The sequence below is a fragment of the Ranitomeya imitator genome, chromosome 1 (assembly GCF_032444005.1).
Source record: "Ranitomeya imitator isolate aRanImi1 chromosome 1, aRanImi1.pri, whole genome shotgun sequence".
Taxonomy (NCBI): domain Eukaryota; kingdom Metazoa; phylum Chordata; class Amphibia; order Anura; family Dendrobatidae; genus Ranitomeya; species Ranitomeya imitator.
This window is the reverse complement of record NC_091282.1, coordinates 14776782-14797959: the sequence shown is the minus strand read 5'-3', so window position 1 is coordinate 14797959 and position 21178 is coordinate 14776782. Positions and strand designations below refer to the sequence as shown.

The window sequence follows — 21178 nt, the reverse complement described above, 5'->3', positions numbered from 1 at the left end:
TCTCTGTAATGTAAGAAGCCATTCCTCCCGCTCTCTCATCTCTGTAATGTAAGAAGCCATTCCTCCCGCTCTCTCATCTCTGTGATGTAAGAAGCCATTCCTTCCGCTCTCTCATCTCTGTAATGTAAGAAGCCATTCCTCCCGCTCTCTCATCTCTGTGATGTAAGAAGCCATTCCTCCCGCTCTCTCATCTCTGTGATGTAAGAAGCCATTCCTCCCGCTCTCTCATCTCTGTGATGTAAGAGGCCATTCCTCCAGCTCTCTCATCTCTGTAATGTAAGAAGCCATTCCTCCCCCTCTCTCATCTCTGTAATGTAAGAAGCCATTCCTCCCGCTCTCTCATCTCTGTAATGTAAGAAGCCATTCCTCCCGCTCTCTCATCTCTGTAATGTAAGAGGCCATTCCTCCCGCTCTCTCATCTCTGTGATGTAAGAAGCCATTCCTCCCGCTCTCTCATCTCTGTGATGTAAGAAGCCATTCCTCCCGCTCTCTCATCTCTGTAATGTAAGAGGCCATTCCTCCCGCTCTCTCATCTCTGTGATGTAAGAAGCCATTCCTCCCGCTCTCTCATCTCTGTAATGTAAGAAGCCATTCCTCCCGCTCTCTCATCTCTGTAATGTAAGAAGCCATTCCTCCCGCTCTCTCATCTCTGTGATGTAAGGAGCCATTCCTCCAGCTCTCTCATCTCTGTAATGTAAGAAGCCATTCCTCCCGCTCTCTCATCTCTGTAATGTAAGAGGCCATTCCTCCCGCTCTCTCATCTCTGTGATGTAAGAAGCCATTCCTCCCGCTCTCTCATCTCTGTAATGTAAGAGGCCATTCCTCCCGCTCTCTCATCTCTGTGATGTAAGAAGCCATTCCTCCCGCTCTCTCATCTCTGTAATGTAAGAAGCCATTCCTCCCGCTCTCTCATCTCTATAATGTAAGAGGCCATTCCTCCCGCTCTCTCATCTCTGTGATGTAAGAAGCCATTCCTCCCGCTCTCTCATCTCTGTGATGTAAGAAGCCATTCCTCCCACTCGCTCATCTGTGTGATGTAAGAAGCCATTCCTCCCGCTCTCATCTCTATAATGTAAGAGGCCATTCCTCCCGCTCTCTCATCTCTGTGATGTAAGAAGCCATTCCTCCCGCTCTCTCATCTCTGTGATGTAAGAAGCCATTCCTCCCGCTCTCTCATCTCTATGATGTAAGAAGCCATTCCTCCCACTCTCTCATCTCTGTAATGTAAGAGGCCATTCCTCCCGCTCTCTCATCTCTGTGATGTAAGAAGCCATTCCTCCCGCTCTCTCATCTCTGTAATGTAAGAGGCCATTCCTCCCGCTCTCTCATCTCTGTGATGTAAGAAGCCATTCCTCCCGCTCTCTCATCTCTGTAATGTAAGAAGCCATTCCTCCCGCTCTCTCATCTCTATAATTTAAGAAGCCATTCCTCCCGCTCTCTCATCTCTGTGATGTAAGAAGCCATTCCTCCCGCTCTCTCATCTCTGTGATGTAAGAAGCCATTCCTCCCGGTCTCTCATCTCTGTGATGTAAGAAGCCATTCCTCCCGCTCTCTCATCTCTGTGATGTAAGAAGCCATTCCTCCCGCTCTCTCATCTCTGTGATGTAAGAAGCCATTCCTCCCGCTCTCTCATCTCTGTGATGTAAGAAGCCATTCCTCCCGCTCTCATCTCTGTAATGTAAGAAGCCATTCCTCCCACTCTCTCATCTCTGTAATGTAAGAAGCCATTCCTCCCACTCTCTCATCTCTGTAATGTAAGAAGCCATTCCTCCCGCTCTCTCATCTCTGTGATGTAAGAAGCCATTCCTCCCGCTCTCTCATCTCTGTAATGTAAGAAGCCATTCCTCCCACTCTCTCATCTCCGGGACCTGAGACCAGACGAGGATCGGACACGGACAGACGCGGCTTCTGCTCTGGTCTCTGATGTGATGATAGCTGGTAAATGTCTGACACCTCCTGAGATTCTCCTATAAGTTTCCATACAGGTTTCCATTACATAACAAACACAACTCCCCCCACAGACCCCTCTATATAGAGACAGCGCCCGGCGCTATTACTTCTATCAATAACACTTATAGAGCGAATACTAAATACAGAATTATCAGAGATTTATAGGGAAATGTAATTATCTAATAATAATCAAAGTATAAATATTTACCATAACATTAACCCCTTAACGACCGATACACCTTTTAACGGCGGCAGTTAAGGTTACTGAAATCACATGAAAATGTGTACAGTGCCCCCCAGAGTCAGAATTTCTCTGGGGTCTCAGCTGCCGGGGGTAGCCGAGACCCCAGAGAACATGATTTGGGTTGGTGTTTACCGTCCCCGCTGTTGCGGCCGCCGTTATTAAGGGTAAAATGGCGGCTGGAAAAATATTAAAAATAGGCTGATTTTCCATTTACTTTCCCTAGACCTTCCTATGTCTCCCCACGGCCACCGGCATCTTTTTCTGGTAATAAAACGGCGGGCGCATGCGCAATGCCCCCACTGAGATCTGCCGGTCGGCACCTGGCAAAAATAGGTGATTTTTTCCTATTGGTTCATCATAATCACTGTGATAGACTTTATCACAGTGATCAAAATAAAAAAAGTAAATAAAGCCCCCCTTTATCACCCCTTTAGTTAGGGAAAAATAATAAAATTAAAAAAATGTATTTCCATTTTCCCATAAGGGTTAGAGTTGAGCTAAAGTGAGTTGGGCTGAAGTTAGGGTTAGGGTTGAGGCTTGTCACGAATCACGGGGGGGGGGGGGGGGATATTTTTACCATCCCCACTGATCACACCAATATGTCATGAACCGGGGTTGCTTGGTTGCCCTGGTTCTTTTCTGAAGGTGATTTATTTATTTCCCACTTCCCAGTTCCGGTTACGAACTTGCAGCCCTCTGGCGCCCCCCGTACCTTCAGGTCAGACCGGGTACGGCAGAAAGACTGCCTTACTATGTACTGGCTAATCGGCACACTGCAGCGAGGGCGATATAACTACTCCCACTCATGCGGGAACAATAATTATCAACACCGTCCATCACTACCTGGTTTCCCAAAGGCGTAGGACAAATCCGCTGCCACCAGCTCCGATTTCTTAATTAATGGGTCCGGAGCCAAACCATTTAGTAGTGTAATTCACTTCAGAGGACGTGACAGTACGTTATAGAGCAAGGAGAAACGAAGCTAGTAATTTCATATATTTTACTCTAAAAGATAGGCAGTGTTTACAAAAGGGTAAAAAGATATTACAAAATTAGACAATTATGTAAATACAGACGATTACAAATCAAAAGAGATTAAAGTTGAAAAAAAACACTTACAGTTTTTTAATATCATTTCAGATCATGGCAAACCATGTGGCCGGGGGAGGGGTGAACATCCAAATGCATCGGAACAGAATGCATAGATGCTGTTAGCTCTTTTCCTGGCCAAAGACTGACTCATAACTCAGCGGGTTTCAGATATACTCTCTGGTCATGACATCACTGAATGTGCTGAGTTATGAAATGCACTCCTCTTTTCTCAGAGGGACTGAAGCGTACTGAAAGCTCCTAGCCATCGTAGCTCGGGGATGGCACCCCATACAGCAACCATGGAACTACCATTCTTTTGGGCATGAGCTGGGCATTAATTTGAGCCCAAACATGATGTGGTTATGAGCCCCTGTTAAGCAGTAATCCGTTTCTCCATTTCTGCTAGGCGCTGCGCTTAGAAAATGCACTGTGTGATGGCCCAGCTGATGTAGAGACCAAAAATGTATTTGTCCTGCTTCCAGTCCTAAGCTGCGTGATTATATTCTAGTTTAAGAGAACAAAAGGAAGGTCCCCCGACCATGTGCTTTTTGCAGGCAGCTGAGTAGGCCTGCTCACAGCACACTGGTTTCACATTATAGCCCATACAGGGGGGAGAGAGTTGTCTGCGGGCTAGCTGACTGCGTCTGTGCGGCCGCCGCGATGTGAATAAATAAGAAGACACTGTGGGGCGGGATGCCTGGCAGGGCGGCCGCACAGGCGCAGTCAGCTAGACTGCAAATGAGGACAGAGAACGGGCAGCGCTCACTGCGCATGCCCAAGGCATGAGAAAAGAGTGCAGGCGCCGGCTCATTTGAAAACTGCGCTGAGGAGGCGGCGCCGGCTCGCACAGGCACGGAGTGACGGCTGTGCTGCGTCTGATTAGCAAGGAAAGACCCGCCTCCGGGAACATTTCAGGGTAAGGCTACTTTCACACTAGCGTCATACGACGCACGTCGCAATGCGACATACCGATGCATACTGTGAAAGCACCGCACAACGGGGGCAGCGGATGCAGTTTTTCAACGCATCCGCTGCCCCATTCTGAGCTGCGGGGAGGAGGGGGCGGAGTTCCGGCCGCGCATGCGCGGTTGGAAATTTCAGACACGACGCACCAAAAAACGTTACATGCAATGTTTTTTGGTTTTGACGGTCCGACGCAACAGTCGCACGACTGTTGCGACGTGTGGCAAAGCGTCGCTAATGTTAGTCTATGGAGAAAAAACGCATCCTGCAAACAATTTTGCAGGATGCGCTTTTTCACCAAAACAACGCATTGCAACGTGCGTCGTACGACGCTAGTGAGAAAGTAGCCTAAGAGGGGGCACATTTTATAAGTGATTATTTCAGCGTGTGCAGGCATCATAACTAAAAGAGCCACCTTGTCAGAATGCAGCATTTGTGCTGCACAAGGTGGCTCTTTTAGTTACAAACGCCTGAGGGAGGTGACAGGATCCCTTTAACATCCCCAACACTGAGGAGCCGCAGTCACATGGAGCAGGAGCCTCCACAGGAACAGCTCTGATCTCACCCCACACTCTCCTCTCACAGATTTACCACAAACCCTCCTGTAATCTCACCGGAATGGCGGGAAATCTGCTGCTGCCTGACACCAGAGAACACGAGCTGCACACAACCAGGACGGAGCTGCTGCACTGAGAGCTGAAGGACCTGTGGTGACATCACCGTCATGTGATCAGGGGGCGGCACTCAGGAGAGAAGTGGAGGAGATTCCGGCAGCTCCGGTGTAGACGGCTCAGCGGTGACAGGAGGAGAATGGAGGAGATTCCGGCAGCTCTGGTGTAGACGACTCAGCGGTGACAGGAGGAGAATGGAGGAGATTCCGGCAGCTGCGGTGTAGACGGCTCAGTGGTGACAGGAGGAGAATGGAGGAGATTCTGGCAGCTCCGGTGTAGACGGCTCAGCGGTGACAGGAGGAGAATGGAGGAGATTCCGGCAGCTCCGGTGTAGACGGCTCAGCGGTGACAGGAGGAGAATGGAGGAGATTCCGGCAGCTCCGGTGTAGACGGCTCAGCGGTGACAGGAGGAGAATGGAGGAGATTCCGGCAGCTCCGGTGTAGGAGGCTCAGCCATGACAGGAGGAGAATGGAGGAGATTCCGGCAGCTCCGGTGTAGACGGCTCAGTGGTGACAGGAGGAGAATGGAGGAGATTCCGGCAGCTCCAGTGTAGACGGCTCAGTGGTGACAGGAGGAGAATGGAGGAGATTCCGGCAGCTCTGGTGTAGACGGCTCAGTGGTGACAGGAGGAGAATGGAGGAGATTATGGCAGCTCTGGTGTAGACGGCTCAGCGGTGACAGGAGGAGAATGGAGGAGATTCCGGCAGCTCCGGTGTAGACGGCTCAGTGGTGACAGGAGGTGAATGGAGGAGATTCCGGCAGCTCTGGTGTAGACGGCTCAGTGGTGACAGGAGGAGAATGGAGGAAATTCCGGCAGCTCTGGTGTAGACGGCTCAGCGGTGACAGGAGGAGAATGGAGGAGATTCCGGCAGCTCCGGTGTAGACTGCTCAGCGGTGACAGGAGAATGGAGGAGATTCCGGCAGCGCCGGTGTAGGAGGCTCAGCCATGACAGGAGGAGAATGGAGGAGATTCCAGCAGCTCCGGTGTAGACGGCTCAGTGGTGACAGGAGGAGAATGGAGGAGATTCCGGCAGCTCCAGTGTAGATGGCTCAGTGGTGACAGGAGGAGAATGGAGGAGATTCCGGCAGCTCTGGTGTAGACGGCTCCGCGGTGACAGGAGGAGAATGGAGGAGATTCTGGCAGCTCCGGTGTAGACGGCTCAGTGGTGACAGGAGGTGAATGGAGGAGATTCCGGCAGCTCTGGTGTAGACGGCTCAGTGGTGACAGGAGGAGAATGGAGGAGATTATGGCAGCTCCGGTGTAGACGGCTCAGTGGTGACAGGAGGAGAATGGAGGAGATTCCGGCAGCTCTGGTGTAGATGGCTCAGCGGTGATAGGAGGAGAATGGAGGAGATTCCGGCAGCTCCGGTGTAGACGGCTCAGTGGTGACAGGAGGAGAATGGAGGAGATTCCGGCAGCTCCGGTGTAACATAGTAACATAGTTAGTAAAGCCGAAAAAAGACATTTGTCCATCCAGTTCAGCCTATATTCCATCATAATAAATCCCCAGATCTACGTCCTTCTACAGAACCTAATAATTGTATAATACAATATTGTTCTGCTCCAGGAAGACATCCAGGCCTCTCTTGAACCCCTCGACTGAGTTCGCCATCACCACCTCCTCAGGCAAGCAATTCCAGATTCTTACCGCCCTAACAGTAAAGAATCCTCTTCTATGTTGTCTCCTGCGCCAAAAATAAGTCTCCTCGGCAACGGCCAGCTGGTTTGTTATACCCTTTGCCGGTGGCAGACAGGCCCTGGGAGATGGTCGGGATGGACTTTGTGGTGGGTTTGCCCAAGTCTCGTGGCTGTACAGTCATTTGGGTAATCACCGACCATTTTTCTAAAATGGTGCATTTGGTGCCGCTTCCTCGGCTACCTTCAGCACGGGCCTTGGCAACGTTGTTTATTAGACATATCTTCCGCCTTCACGGTATGCCGGACAAAATTGTCAGTGACCGGGGTCCCCAGTTTGCGTCTCGGTTCTGGAGAGAGCTTTGTCATCTTCTCAGGATTGAGTTAAATTTCTCTTCTGCCTATCATCCCGAGACGAATGGGTTGGTAGAGAGAGCCAACCAGACCTTGGTCACATATCTGCGACATTTTGTCTCTGCTAGGCAAGATGACTGGGCATCTTTGCTATCGTGGGCGGAGTTTGCTCTGAACAATGCTGTAGCCGACTCCACTGGACAGACTCCATTCCTCCTTAACTATGGTCAGCATCCGCGGGTACCTGTGCCCTTGCCTTCTGCCGATTCCAGGGTGGCAGACAGGGCTGTGGAGGCATGGGACATTTGGGATCGCACTCAGGATGCCATTCGGGCTTCCAAGGAGAGAATGAGGTCCTCCACCAATGCACATCGGCGCCCCGCTCCGACTTTTGCTCCTGGCAACTTGGTGTGGCTCTCCACCCGTAACATCAGGCTGCGAGTTGAGTCCTCTAAATTTGCACCTTGCAACTTAGGTCCTTTCAAGGTCCTCGAACAGGTTAACCCTGTGGTCTACTGTCTGGCCCTTCCTCCACGCTTGGGTATCACGACACCTTTCATGTGTCCCTCTTGAAACCCGTATACATGTCCCGGTTTTCTGAGTCATCTGCCGGGACATCAGGTTCGTCTACGGATGATTACGAGGTGAACACTATTTTGGGGTACAAGGTGGTAAGTGGTAAAAAATTCTATTTGGTGGATTGGAAGGGTTATGGCCCTGAGGACAGGTCCTGGGAGCCTGTTGAGCACATTCGGGCTCCGCAGCTCATTGCTGCCTTCAAACATAGCGAGGCCCAAGGAGGGGGGGTAATGTTAGGGGTCGAGTTCCTGCCTCTGCACAGGGGGAATCTCGGGCCATCTCCGCTCCGGTCTCCCATTCTTCTCCGGCTGCAGTGGAACCTGCTAAGCGGAGACGTCGATCCCAGCGTCTCGCTCAGTCTGACTCTGTGCTAAGAGTTACTGCTGCATTTCCTGCTTCTGCCATTGAAGTCAGTGCTGGGCAGCGGCGAGCAGACGCTTCTGGGACTAGGTCCTGCTTTTCACGTTCTGAGCATGCCCAGAGTAAGATCTCTTAGTGGAGATCGAGGGTCACATGATTAGATACTGCAGCTAGGTCATTGGTCCTTCTTGGAAGGTCCTTGTAGGTGCTAGGACTAAGTCCTGCTTTGCACTCTGAGCATGCCCAGGGCAAGATCTCTCAGTGGAGATCTGGGGTCACATGCTCAGGTACTGCAGCAACTCCATTGGTCCTTCTCTGAAGGTCCTAAACGTGCTGCAGCTATTTAAGGCTCGCATGGCCATGCGCTAGTATTGACTTTTGTAAACGTGTGTGTGTTGTGAGAGAAAGTCATTCTTTAAAATTCCCTCTCTAGTGTATGACTGCTTGCGGAAGGTGGATGATTGCAATCTAGCGCCCGACTTAGCCATCAGCACGTTACACACATTACAGCGTCTAATTGCTGTGACCGCCAGTGCGGCGCCGTGCGCTTTCTCTGCACTTTCCTGACCCAAGCCTGAGTTGTTATTGGCGTTCGCCAGTGCGGCACCGCACGCACTCTTGTGCTTCCTAATAATATTATTTCTGTCTCTCTGACACCCTAGTAGTGGTGTTGAGCGCATGAGGTCTTTATGAACTCAAATCCTGAGTCTTGGGATTGAGTTCTGAGACTCCTTGCTTGCGCTCTTGGTGCGGTACCGCGGCCCTGTGATGCAACAGGGTTCGCTTCCTTCACACAGGTTAACGCATGTGTGTATTCACATTGTACCGCCATATCGTCCGTCTCTACTAGCAGCAGGGTTTTCAGCTGCACGGTGGACCTCAGACTACGAACGCACCTAATACTATTACATCTGAAACTTGGTGCGTTCCGCCAGTCCTAACATGGTGTCTCCGCGGCTTTTTTACATGCATTTACTTTTTTATTTTAGGCCTACTAAGTCTGTCTGCGCCACTCAATACAGTTGTCCTCCACTGAAAAAAGCTATGCCGCCAGTTTAGTCCTGTTACCAATTTTGAACTGCATTTAGCCTACTTACTTATTTGGGCCTAGTAACTGTGTCAGCCACTCCTTACAGTTGTCCTCGGCTGAACAAAGCAATGCCGCCTGTTTAGTCCTGTTACCAATTTTGAACTGCATTTAGCCTACTTTTTTTATTGTGGGCCTACAAACTGTGTCTGCGCCACTCATTACAGTTGTCCTCCACTGAACAAAGCTATGCCGCCTGTGTACTCCTGTTACAAATTTTGAACTACATTTAGCCTACTTTTTTATTTTAGGCCTACTAAGTCTGTCTGCGCCACTCAATACAGTTGTCCTCCACTGAACAAAGCGATGCCGCCTCTATACTCCTGTTACCAATTTTGAACTGCATTTAGCCTTTTTTATTTTAGGCCTACTAAGTCTGTCTGCGCCACTCAATACAGTTGTCCTCCACTGAACAAAGCTATGCCGCCTGTGTACTCCTGTTACCAATTTTGAACTACATTTAGCCTACTTACTTATTTGGGCCTACTAACTGTGTCAGCCACTCTTTACAGTTGTCCTCCGCTGAACAAAGCAATGCCGCCTGTTTAGTCCTGTTAGCAATTTTGAACTGCATTTAGCCTACTTACTTTTTTGTGCCTACTAACTGTGTCAGCCTCTCATTACAGTTGTCCTCTGCTGAACAAAGCAATGCCGTCCTGTTACCAATTATGAACTGCATTTAGCCTACTTTCTTATTTGGGCCTATATCTGTGTTTCCTCCTCATCCTGCCCATTGCCCAGCCACTGCTAGATGAGTCTGCTGGTACATTGACCCAGACCACTACATTCCCCTTGCACTCTACACAGCCAGAATCTGACCCTGCTGAAAGTCAGGTTCCCCTTCCCGCATACTATACCACCTTACACAGGGAGAAAGAGGAAGGTGCAGATGAAAGTGCAGGTTCCTTCATCAGGTGGGGGGCATACTCGTTGGCACTGGCACAGGGCCCCTCATAGTACGCAAAAGTGTCTCTGGCAGTGGGAGGCGCCGCCCGCCGTCAAATACACTGCCGTACTATGAGGGGCCCTGTGCCAGTGCTAACTAGTGGGTCCCCCCTGCTTGCTCAGGATCACAGCACTTGCAAAATTGAAATACTTACCTCTCCCTGCTCCATCGCCGTGACGTATTCCGCGTTTCCTGGGCCCACGAAAATCTTGAGCCAGTCCTACTCCCCCACAACTTTAGCCAAATGACCCCCTGTTTTCAATGCCCATCTATTATTTTAAAGTAAATTAAGATTGACAAGCTTCAGTAATACGAATTGATGTTTTTGGCATTAAAATGGGCACTGTAGGTGTTTTCCTGTCCTCCACTCACTGCCGACTTTGATTCCCCATTGACTTGCATTGGGTTTCGTGTTTCGGTCGGCCCCCGACTTTCGCAATAATCGGCCGATTTCACCCGACCCAACTTGGCTTGTTCAATGCATTCAGGTTGAAAATGATGAGCAAGTTGTGTTATGATGAATAAGATGTACCGTATATACTCGAGTATAAGCCGACCCGAGTATAAGCCGAACCCCCTAATTTTGCCACAAAAAAACTGGGAAAACTTAATGACTTGAGTATAAGCCTACAGTGGAAAATGCAACAGCTACCGGTAAATTTCAAAAATAAAAATAGATACCAATAAAAGTAAAATTAATTGAGACATCAGTAGGTTAAGTGTTTTTGAATATCCATATTGAATCAGGAGCCCCATATAATGCTCCATACAGTTTATGATGGGCTCCATATTAAAATATGCCCCATATAATGCTGCACAATTGTTGATTATGACCCCATAAGATGCTCCATACAGATATTTGCCCCATATAATGCTGCACATGGCCCCATAAGATGCTCCATACAGATAACTGCCCCATATAATGCTGCACATGGCCACATAAGATGCTCCATACAGACATTTGCCCCCATATAATGCTGCACATGGCCACATAAGATGCCCCATACAGATATTTGCCCCCATATCATGCTGCACATGGCCACATAAGATGCCCCATACAGATATTTGGCCCATATCATGCTGCACATGGCCCCATACAGATATTTGCACCCATATCATGCTGCACATGGCCCCATACAGATGCCCAATACAGATATTTGCCCCCATATCATGCTGCACATGACCCCATACAGATGCCCCATACAGATATTTGCCCCATATCATGGTGCACATGGCCACATAAGATGCCCCAGATATTTGCCCCCATATGCTGTACATGGCCCCATACAGATGCCCCATACAGATATTTGCCCCCATATCATGCTGCACATGGCTCCATGCAGATGCCCCATACAGATATTTGCCCCCATATCATGCTGCACATGGCCACATAAGATGCCCCATACAGATAATTGCCCCCATATCATGCTGCACATGACCACATAAGATGCCCCATAGATATTTGCCCCCATATAATGGTGCACAGTGCACATGGCCACATAAGATGCCCCATACAGATATTTGCCCCCATATCATGCAGCACATGGCCCCACACAGATGCCCCATACAGATATTTGCCCCCATATCATGCTGCACATGGCCACATAAGATGCCCCATACAGATATTTGCCCCCATATCATGCTGCACATGGCCCCACACAGATGCCCCATACAGATATTTGTCCCCATATCATGCTGCACATGGCCACATAAGATGCCCCATACAGATAATTGCCCCCATATCATGCTGCACATGGCCCCACACAGATGCCCCATACAGATATTTGCCCCATATCATGCTGCACATGGCCACATAAGATGCCCCATACAGATACTTGCCCTCATATCATGCTGCACATGGCCCCACACAGATGCCCCATACAGACATTTGCCCCATATAATGCTGCACATGGCCACATAAGATGCCCCATAGATATTTGCCCCATATCATGCTGCACATGGCCACATAAGATGCCCCATACAGATATTTGCCCCATATATTGTTGCTGCGATTAAAAAATGTTAAAAATTACATACTCACCTCTCAGGCCCCCGGCACTTGCTATACTCACCTTTCCCGTTCCACCGCTGACCGCAGCTGTGTCTTCCCATCCTCTGCGCCGACGTTCGGGAAGAGAGCGGTGTGCACTAATCGCGTCACCGTGCCCTCTGACCTGAACGTCACTGCGGAAGACACAGCATCGCCGCCGGTGGCACGAGGAGCAGGTGAGTATCGCGCACTGCCCCCATCATACTTACCTGCTCCTGGCGCCGTCGCTGCAGGTCTGTTCCCCGGCGCCGCATTTTCTTCCTGTAGTGAGTGGTCACCGTTACCGCTCATTACAGTAATGAATATTCGGCTCCACTTCTATGGGAGGTGGAGCCGCATATTCATTACTGTAATGAGCGGTACATGTGACCGCTCACTACAGGAAGAAGCTGCAGCGCTTGAAGAAGCATGGATGTGCAGGGGCCGCGCCAGGAGTAGGTAAGTATAATTAGACAGCCCCCACTCCCCCTCCCCTGCCGACCCCTGGGTATGACTCAAGTATAAGCCGAGAGGGGGACTTTCAGCCCAAAAAAGTGGTCTGAAAATCTCGGCTTATACTCAAGTATATACGGTACTTATTCTGGCACTTCGGTATTTGTTTTTGTGTCTTTATTGTTGCATATAAATGTTGAATTCAATAAGTTGTAATTTGAAAAGAAAAAAGGAAGAAACTCACACAAACATAAAATCAGATGATTCAAGGCTTAAAACAAAATACAAATTCGATCGGTCCCAAGTTGAATCCATGTACAAATATAAACAAGAACACAAGTAACACACATGCATGTTTTCACAATTTTAATACATACGTTTTTTTCACAATTGCGCATCAAAATTTTGAATTTGATTTCTCCTAAACAAAATATGAATAAACATAGTCTTGTGACATATCAAACGAAAGCTGGTACCGTTCTGAGAAAAAGGATGCCTCTCTCAACTCTTTATCTTAATTCTAGCCCGAGATATGATAAAAAATGTAAAGCCATACCAGGCCAAAATCTGCGCTTTTTGAAAAATTTAGAAATCTGTAAAAAATTAACTGATGAAGAAAAAAATTCAAAACTTTTAATTTGTAATTAACTAAAGTTGTACTTCATAAAAAGAAAAAATAAAATAAATCTAAAGACGTCAGGTAAAAAAAAATATTCATTTGGATGACTTGATATGGAATGACCCGTACCTGCAGTCAGAGAGCATCAAGAGCAGAAGGGATAATCCACATGAATAGTCAAAATAGACAAATCCTACATCTGGCAACAAGATCAGAGAAAGACACAATCAGACAGAGGTAAGAACACACCAAACTAACTCAGCTACAGCTGACACCGATCTGCTCACAGCTAGCCAGCTAAATAACTAGAAAATTACCAAAGGATGAGAGGCATCTGGGTAAATGCCCGAAGGCTTGACCAGATTGAGCAGCAGGGCTGTTGATCAAAATGCTACGAGCCCAGAATGCCCCAGGATCATATTGGATGAATGGACTTTCACTCACAACACTGACAGTCCAGCATACAACAGATCCCATTGCGAGGATGAGCCATCACTGACAGCCTCTCTAGTCCACAGTAAAAATGAGACCATGACAAAAAGACTTCCCACATTCTGAATATGAAAACAGCTTTTCTCTGTATGACTTATCTCATGTCTAACAAGATTTGATTTATTTACTAAGGATTTCCCACACATTGAACATGAATATGGCTTATCTCCTGTGTGACTTCTCTTCAGAAAAGACGTGATTTATGTATAAAACATTTACCAGATTCTAGACATGAATACGGCTTCTTTCCCGTGTGAGTTCTCTGATATTTAACAAGTTGTGATTTCTCTGTAAAGCATTTTCCACATTGTAAACATGAAAACGGTTTCTCCCCTGTGCGAATTCTTAGATGTGTTACAAGATTTGTTTTTTGGTTAAAAAATTTCCAACATTTTTAACATGAATATGGCTTCTCTCCTGTATGAACTCTCTGATGTGTAATAAGATGCCGTTTATCCGCGAAGGACTTCCCACATTCCGAACATGAATATGACTTCTTTCCTGTATGAATTCTCTGATGTTTAATAAGATGCCCTTTAACCACAAAGGACTTCCCACATTCCGAACATGAAAATGGCCTTTCTCCTGTGTGAATTAACTGATGTGTAAAAAAACTATAGTTATGTTTGAAGGCTTTCCCACATTCTGGACATGAAAATGGCCTTTCTCCTGTGTGAATTAACTGATGTGTAAAAAGACTATAGTTATGTTTGAAGGCTTTCCCACATTCTGGACATGAAAATGGCTTTTCTCCTGTGTGAATTAACTGATGTGTAAAAAGACTATAGCTATGTTTGAAGGCTTTCCCACATTCTGGACATGAAAATGGCTTTTCTCCTGTGTGAATTCTCTGATGTGTAATAAGACTCCCTTTATCTATGAAGGATTTCTCACATTCTGAACATGAAAATGGCTTTTCTCCTGTGTGAATTCTCTGATGTCTAATAAGACTCCCTTTATCTATGAAGGATTTCTCACATTCTGAACATGAAAATGGCTTTTCTCCTGTGTGAATTCTCTGATGTCTAATAAGACTTGCTTTATTTGTGTAGTACTTCCCACATTCTGAACATGAAAATGGGCTTTCTCTTGTGTGAATTCTCTTATGTCTAATAAGACTTGCATTATCTGAGAAGTATTTCTCACATTCTGAACATGAAAATGGCCTTTCTCCTGTGTGAATTATTTGATGTCTAATAAGACTCCCTTTATCTCTGTAGCACTTCCCACATTCTGAACATGAAAATGGGTTTTCTCCTGTGTGAATTCTTTGATGTTTAATAAGACTCCCTTTATCTATGAAGGATTTCTCACATTCTGAACATGAAAATGGCCTTTCTCCTGTGTGAATTATTTGATGTCTAATAAGACTCCCTTTATCTGTGTAGCACTTCCCACATTCCGAACATGAAAATGGCTTTTCTCCTGTGTGAATTCTCTGATGTTTAATAAGACTCCCTTTATCTATGAAGGATTTCTCACATTCTGAACATGAAAATGGCTTTTCTCCTGTGTGAATTCTCTGATGTATAATAAGACTTGCTTTATCTGTGTAGTATTTCCCACATTCTGAACATGAAAATGGGCTTTCTCTTGTGTGAATTCTCTTATGTCTAATAAGACTTGCATTATTTGTGAAGGATTTCTCACATTCTGAACATGAAAATGGCCTTTCTCCTGTGTGAATTATTTGATGTCTAATAAGACCCCCTTTATCTGTGTAGCACTTCCCACATTCTGAACATGAAAATGGGTTTTCTCCTGTGTGAATTATTTGATGTCTAGTAAGACACCATTTATCTGTGTAGCACTTCCCACATTCTGAACATGAAAATGGCTTTTCTCCTGTGTGACTTCTCTCATGTCTAACACATTCTGATTTATATGTAAAGCATTTCCCACATTCTAAACAGGAGTATGGCTTCTCTCCTTCATGTCTGCTTTGAGTTAGATAATCTGAGCTTTTAGTAAATTCCTTGTCACACTGAAATCCTGTATCCACTTTGTCACTGGGAATTGTGGTAACAATGCGACATTGCTCAGGAGAGGGTTCCTCATGATTAGGAGGATTATAAGAAAGTGAAGTGCTGGGAAGTCCATGAAGGGTAATGAGGTTTTCTCCATTAGAGTGCTTCCTGGTATCTTCTTTTTTACAATTTAGTGATAAACTGTTATTATCACAAGTATTTCCTATAAAGAAGAAAGATAAAATTTACAAAAGGGATTTCGAAATTTGATGGAGCTCAAAATGAAGACCCTCGTCAGTGAAAGTACAGGTAATAAGGAAGACAACTACATGCCATAACATTATCACAATGATAGGTAAAGTGAATAACATTTATAAAATGGTGACATTGGCACAAATAGACCTCTAAAAAGTAACCTTTATTCATGTATTTGAAAGGGTCAAAAATACTTGATTATCTTAAAAAGCTGCAAAAATGGAGGGTCAATGGGGATTTTTTTTTTAATCTATGACTTATCTCTCCCTATATGAGCCCTAAAGTTCACCCTACCTGCCAGCGGAGGTTGGCACACTAGTTGTAGACGTGATGGCACCCCCGCTGAACTTCGGCACCCCTAGGGACCCTAATGCACCCTGAACATCCTACACAGTATAATATACATAAAAAACACACACATACAAAAACAATTAAAGGGAGTACCCAAGATATAAATATCTCGTAGTTATTGCTGTATGTTCCAGGAGGAATGCAGACAAGAGGTGTAGTCACATTAATACCCCAACAAAGATGATATGGCCAGAGCATGCAATCACATTAATAGTCATCTTTGGGGCTACAATTTAGACAAAGAAAATCTATGATCCATATCGCTATTACACAGTGCCTATAATATTTATATGGTCTTGAATACACTAATGGAACGTCAATCAAATGGGTGCACAGTCAGATATCAAATGACAAGGTACGATTAGATAATTAACGCCTTTCTGTTCTCTTAATTCAAAAGCCTAATGCCCAATGTGATACCTTCTGTTTGACCCCCCAAAAAAGCAGAACATAAATTCGCCATACAAAAATCCCACACAGTATAGGTATTAATCCACTCCTCGTCTCCTAATTTCAGAAACCAGCACATAACTGGGTGCATAATCCAGTATCAATAGCCATGAGAAAGAAATTCCACACAGTCGTGGTACTTATCCGCCATTCTTAGCTCCCTCTTATCCCGATGTGTTTCCCCCTTAGGCTGGGTTCACACTGCGTCCAGGCAGTCCGTTAGATGGACTACGTTACACCGCGGCATAAACGCAGTGTAACGTAGTCTGTTACGGCCGCCATTTACTGCAATGTCGGACGCATCGCTAGCGCACGCCCACAATGGGCGTGCACTAGGGATGTGCCGTCATTGAGTGACGGACCCGGAGACGCGGGCTGCAGCGTTTCCGGGTCCGTCACTGCTAGCGCAGATAGAGCTAGAAGATGCTCTATCTGCGCTAGCGCGATGTAAACGCCGGCACTTGCGCTAACAGCAGCCCGTTAGCGTATGTGCTGAACGGGCTGCTCCTAACGCAGTGTGAACTTGGCCTTATGAAGTATAAGGGTTCATCAGTGGATCCAGGGTTGAGGGCTTCAGTGTTCTCTCTGGCCGTAGTCAATGCTATATTTCCGTTAACAGATGACGGACCTGAGTAGGGACTTGCTTTTTTTGTGGATTGAGTTGAAGCTTTTATTGGGAACATTTCACATAATGTTTGGGATCACATTTATCCTGCGCTCTACGCTGAGCACTTACTTTGGGGTTTCCATAAAAATCTCTTGAGATGAAACCCCTGAGGGATCCATTCACTATAATGAGGCAGCAGAGTTACTCTCGACCCTGTCTTGCCTCTGTTCAGCGGTATCCTTTTCAGAAGTGCATAAAACTGTGGCTGACGGGACTTCTATGCAATCTTAAATAGACAGACACAACCGGATCACAGGTCAGATGGCGTCCACAGTGCCTCCATCTGCCTCATTATAGCAGAGCGCAGGATAAATGTGTGCCAAGTCTTCCTGCGATCTTTGGGAGGCAGAATGAAAAAAATGAACAGCGGGTGAAGAATTGGCTTTATTTTCTACGTCGTTCCTTGTGCGGTATAAGTGATTAGGCGAATTTACTCTTCGGGTCGCTGCGATTACAGCGATACCAGATTTATAGCGGGTTTTTATGGTTGGCTGCTGTCACAAACTAAAAGACGCTTTTTATTGCGAAAACCAGTTTTTGCATCATATTTTGAGAGGTATAATTTTTCCATATTTTGGCCCACAGATTCATGTCAGGGCTTGTTTTTTTGTGGGACGAATTGATGTTTTTATTGGTACCATTTTTGGGCACATGATATTTTTTGATCACTTTCTATTCTGATTTTTGGGAGACAGAATGAACAAAATCCAGCATTTCAGGAATTATTATTTTTTTTTTTTTTTATACCATTCAGCATGTGTGGTAAAATTGATAAGGCAGCTGTATTCTTCGGGTCAGTACGATTATAGCGATACCTCATTTATATTGTTTTTTTATGTTTTGGAACTTTTACACAAAACCTATTTTATATTTTTGTATCGCTTTATTCTAAGAACTATAACTTTTTTAGTTATAGGTGGGCAGGGAATGCAGGAGAGACCAAGCAACTGATTGGCCGGGATGACGGAAGGGCGTGTCCTAGCTCCAGGAAAAGGCCCAGAGCTGAGTCGGGGACTAAATTGCCAACCTCCACTGCCAGGCAGGGGTCAGAACAGTGGACCTGCAGGGCACAGAAGGACTCACTACTGAGATGTATTTATTTCCTTATGGTAATCCCTTCAATATTTGGTGTTTTGTCTCCAATTTTGGAATGCTTTTTAAACTTTATTCATTAAATGTTATATTTTAGGGATCCTTGTTTTTTTCTTTGGTTTTCTATTGTCTAGGATCGCAATAGATTTGATTTTGGTTGGCATACAATTTCTGGCATGGAATAGCCTTCATTTCTAAGAACAAGAATAGACTGTTGAGTTTCACATGAAAGTTCTTTTTTTTCTGGCCATTTTGAGAGTTTAATGGAACCAACAAATGTAATGCTCCACATTCTCAACTAGATCAAAGGAAGGTGAGGATTATAGGTTCTCTAATCAGCCAAACTGTTTTCAGCTATGCTAACATACTTGCACAAGGGTTTTCAAGGGTATTCTAACCATCCATTAGCCTTCTTACACAAGTACCATAAGAACGCTGGAGTGATGGTTGTTGGAAATGGGCCTCTATACACCTATGAAGATATTACATTACAAACCAAACGTTTGCAGCTAGAATAGTCATTTACCACATTAACAATGTATAGAGTGTATTTCTGCATCATTTAATGTTCACTTCATTGCAAAAACTGTGCTTTTCTTTCAAAAATATGGAAATTTCTAGGTGACCCTAAACTTTTGAACGGTAGTGTGTATATATATATACACACACACACACACACACACACACACACACGTATACATACACACACACACACATACATACATATATGCAGCTCTGGCATAAATTAAGAGACCACTACATCAAATCCCTGTCATGGCCAGCCCAATCTCCAGACCTGAATCTCATTGAAAACCTCTGTAATGTAATCAAGAAGAAGATGGATAGTCAGAAGCCATCAAACAAAGAAGAACTGCTTACGTTTTTGTACCAGGAGTGGCATAAGGTCACCGAAATTTTTGCCAGAGCTGTATATTGTGACAAAGTACTGGAGGGGAGATATGTAGCACCGAGTTTGTTGGCTTCCGTAATATAAGCCTAGAAATATGCTCCAACACATTAAGTGCAGAGAGGGGTTAATCAGCCATTTTTAGTGCTGGGTTGATTGAACAGCTGTAGAGTAGGAAAGTCCAGAGGATACATACCCACCCTTCTAGAGCATTCAGTGTGGGGTGTGCCTGGAGTGAAAGCTCTAGAGCTGCATGTTCATGATCAGGAAACCTGAACCTTGTGTTGTTTGCTCCTGAAGAGTACGGATTCCTGCAGTAACAAGGACTGTGACACACGTTAGGTTTTGCTTTCCAGAAGGTGGTGAGGATAGCCTTGCCAAAAATGACCCCACCTGAAGACCTAGAGGCCTTTTTAACCGTATTTGAAAAGGTCGCCCATAAGGACAAACTCCCGTCATAACAGTGGGTGGAAGACCTGGCGTCATACTTAACAGGGGAGCCACAAAAAGCCTATTATGATTTGGCTTTACACGATGCTAAACTAAATAGCAAAGCCACTAGAGACTCAAGGTCTACAAAGATTCAATTTTCAACAGCAGAAAAAAAGGCAGCAACATTTACCTGCCCAGATCTTGGAACAAATGCACTGCAGGGTGCAGCCAGCCCATAAACAGGATGCCAAAAAATATGGAAAATTGAAAAAAGAAATTTTGGGGAGCTTGCGGGTGACAATGTCTGTCAGGGCACAAATGGTCCACTGCTGGGCATATCACTGTGACAAATCTCCTCGCTCCCAAATATTTGATCTGCTGCACCTCGTCCAAAAGTGGTTACAGCCACAGTCCTCTACACCAAAGAATATGGTGGAGCGAGATTTAATGGACTGGTTCGTGTACTCCCTTCCAAGCCCGATGCACACTTGGAACCCCTATGACTTGGTCGGAGTGGTTGAAAGGTATCAGGGGTCAAAAGGTCCTTGAGGAGACAACCCACTCCTTACTGGGGGGGCAGAAGTTAAAAGGGGGGTGGGGAGTCCAAAATCCAAGGTGGTAGTCGATGTCAGGCCAAGGGCCTCATCAGGGGATGTAATTTGCTGGAGATGTCACGGCCCAGGTAATATAACTGCCCATTGTCCCTTTACCACCGAGCAAGTGGACTGTAGCATGGGACGCCTGTGTTCATTCTACGCATATTCCAATTTAAGTGTGGACTGTCCACCCAGCGAGGAGCCCCAAGATTGTCCAATCTCCTGGTGGAGAAGGGAGTTTTTGCAGCAACTACAGGAAACTAAAATGAGGTGGATAAGTTAGCGCGTATCCAATGCCCAACGTCTATGAACTCATAGAGAAGTAGCTAGGGTCAGCCAGATACATCACCATCATAGACCTAACAAAAAGTTACTGGAAAACCCTCCTATATCAAAGAGCAAAGGAAAGGATGGCCTCTTCTACGTCTGACTGTTGCATCCATTATACCAAAAGGCCATTCGGGCTGCCAGGAGCCCCAGCTACCTACTAGAGGGTCGTGAACCGTATCTTAGCCCCCCTCTCAAAAAGTAAGCCGCAGCTTACCTTGAAGATATTGTGATAGTCAGCCCGGATTGGGGTAGTCATCTGCAGAAGGTCCAGGCCGTGCTGGATGTGCCGAGGACGGGTTACCGTAAACCCAAAGAAGTGTGCCATGGGGAAAGAGAGGGAAAATACTTGGGCTACATTGTCGTAAAAGGTGAAGCAAAACCGCAAGTGAATAAGGTGGAGGTAATCCAAAATTGGCCTAAACCCACCTCCAAGAAACAGGTCCTCAGGCATTTCTACAAATGGTGGGAAACTATCAGCGGTGTATACTGAATTTCACCAAGATAGCCACATCCCTCCTACACTCTGCTGCCCGACTAATCTACCTGTCTCCCCGCTATTCCCCAGCCTCTCCCCTATGCAAAGCTCTTCACTGGCTTCCTATTGCCCAGAGACTCCAGTTCAAAACCCTCACAATGACATACAAAGCCATCCACA

General features: G+C 46.1%; 2 protein-coding genes across 2 annotated transcripts in view; both read right to left on the bottom strand.

The window, feature by feature from the left end:
* The window catches only part of LOC138657454 (zinc finger protein 773-like), a 42117-nt gene extending 37161 nt beyond the window's left edge, over positions 1–4956 (bottom strand). Inside the window, exon 1 of the mRNA XM_069745248.1 lies at positions 4864–4956. The gene's annotated coding sequence lies outside the window, so the exon portion shown is untranslated. The remainder of the gene's footprint in view (positions 1–4863) is intronic.
* Positions 4957–12716: 7760 nt separating this feature from the next.
* Positions 12717–21178, bottom strand: part of LOC138657421 (zinc finger protein 665-like) — a 100359-nt gene continuing 91897 nt past the window's right edge. The window contains exon 7 of the mRNA XM_069745202.1: positions 12717–15666. Coding sequence (XP_069601303.1) covers positions 13871–15666 — 1796 coding nt within the window. The 3' untranslated portion in view covers positions 12717–13870. The remainder of the gene's footprint in view (positions 15667–21178) is intronic.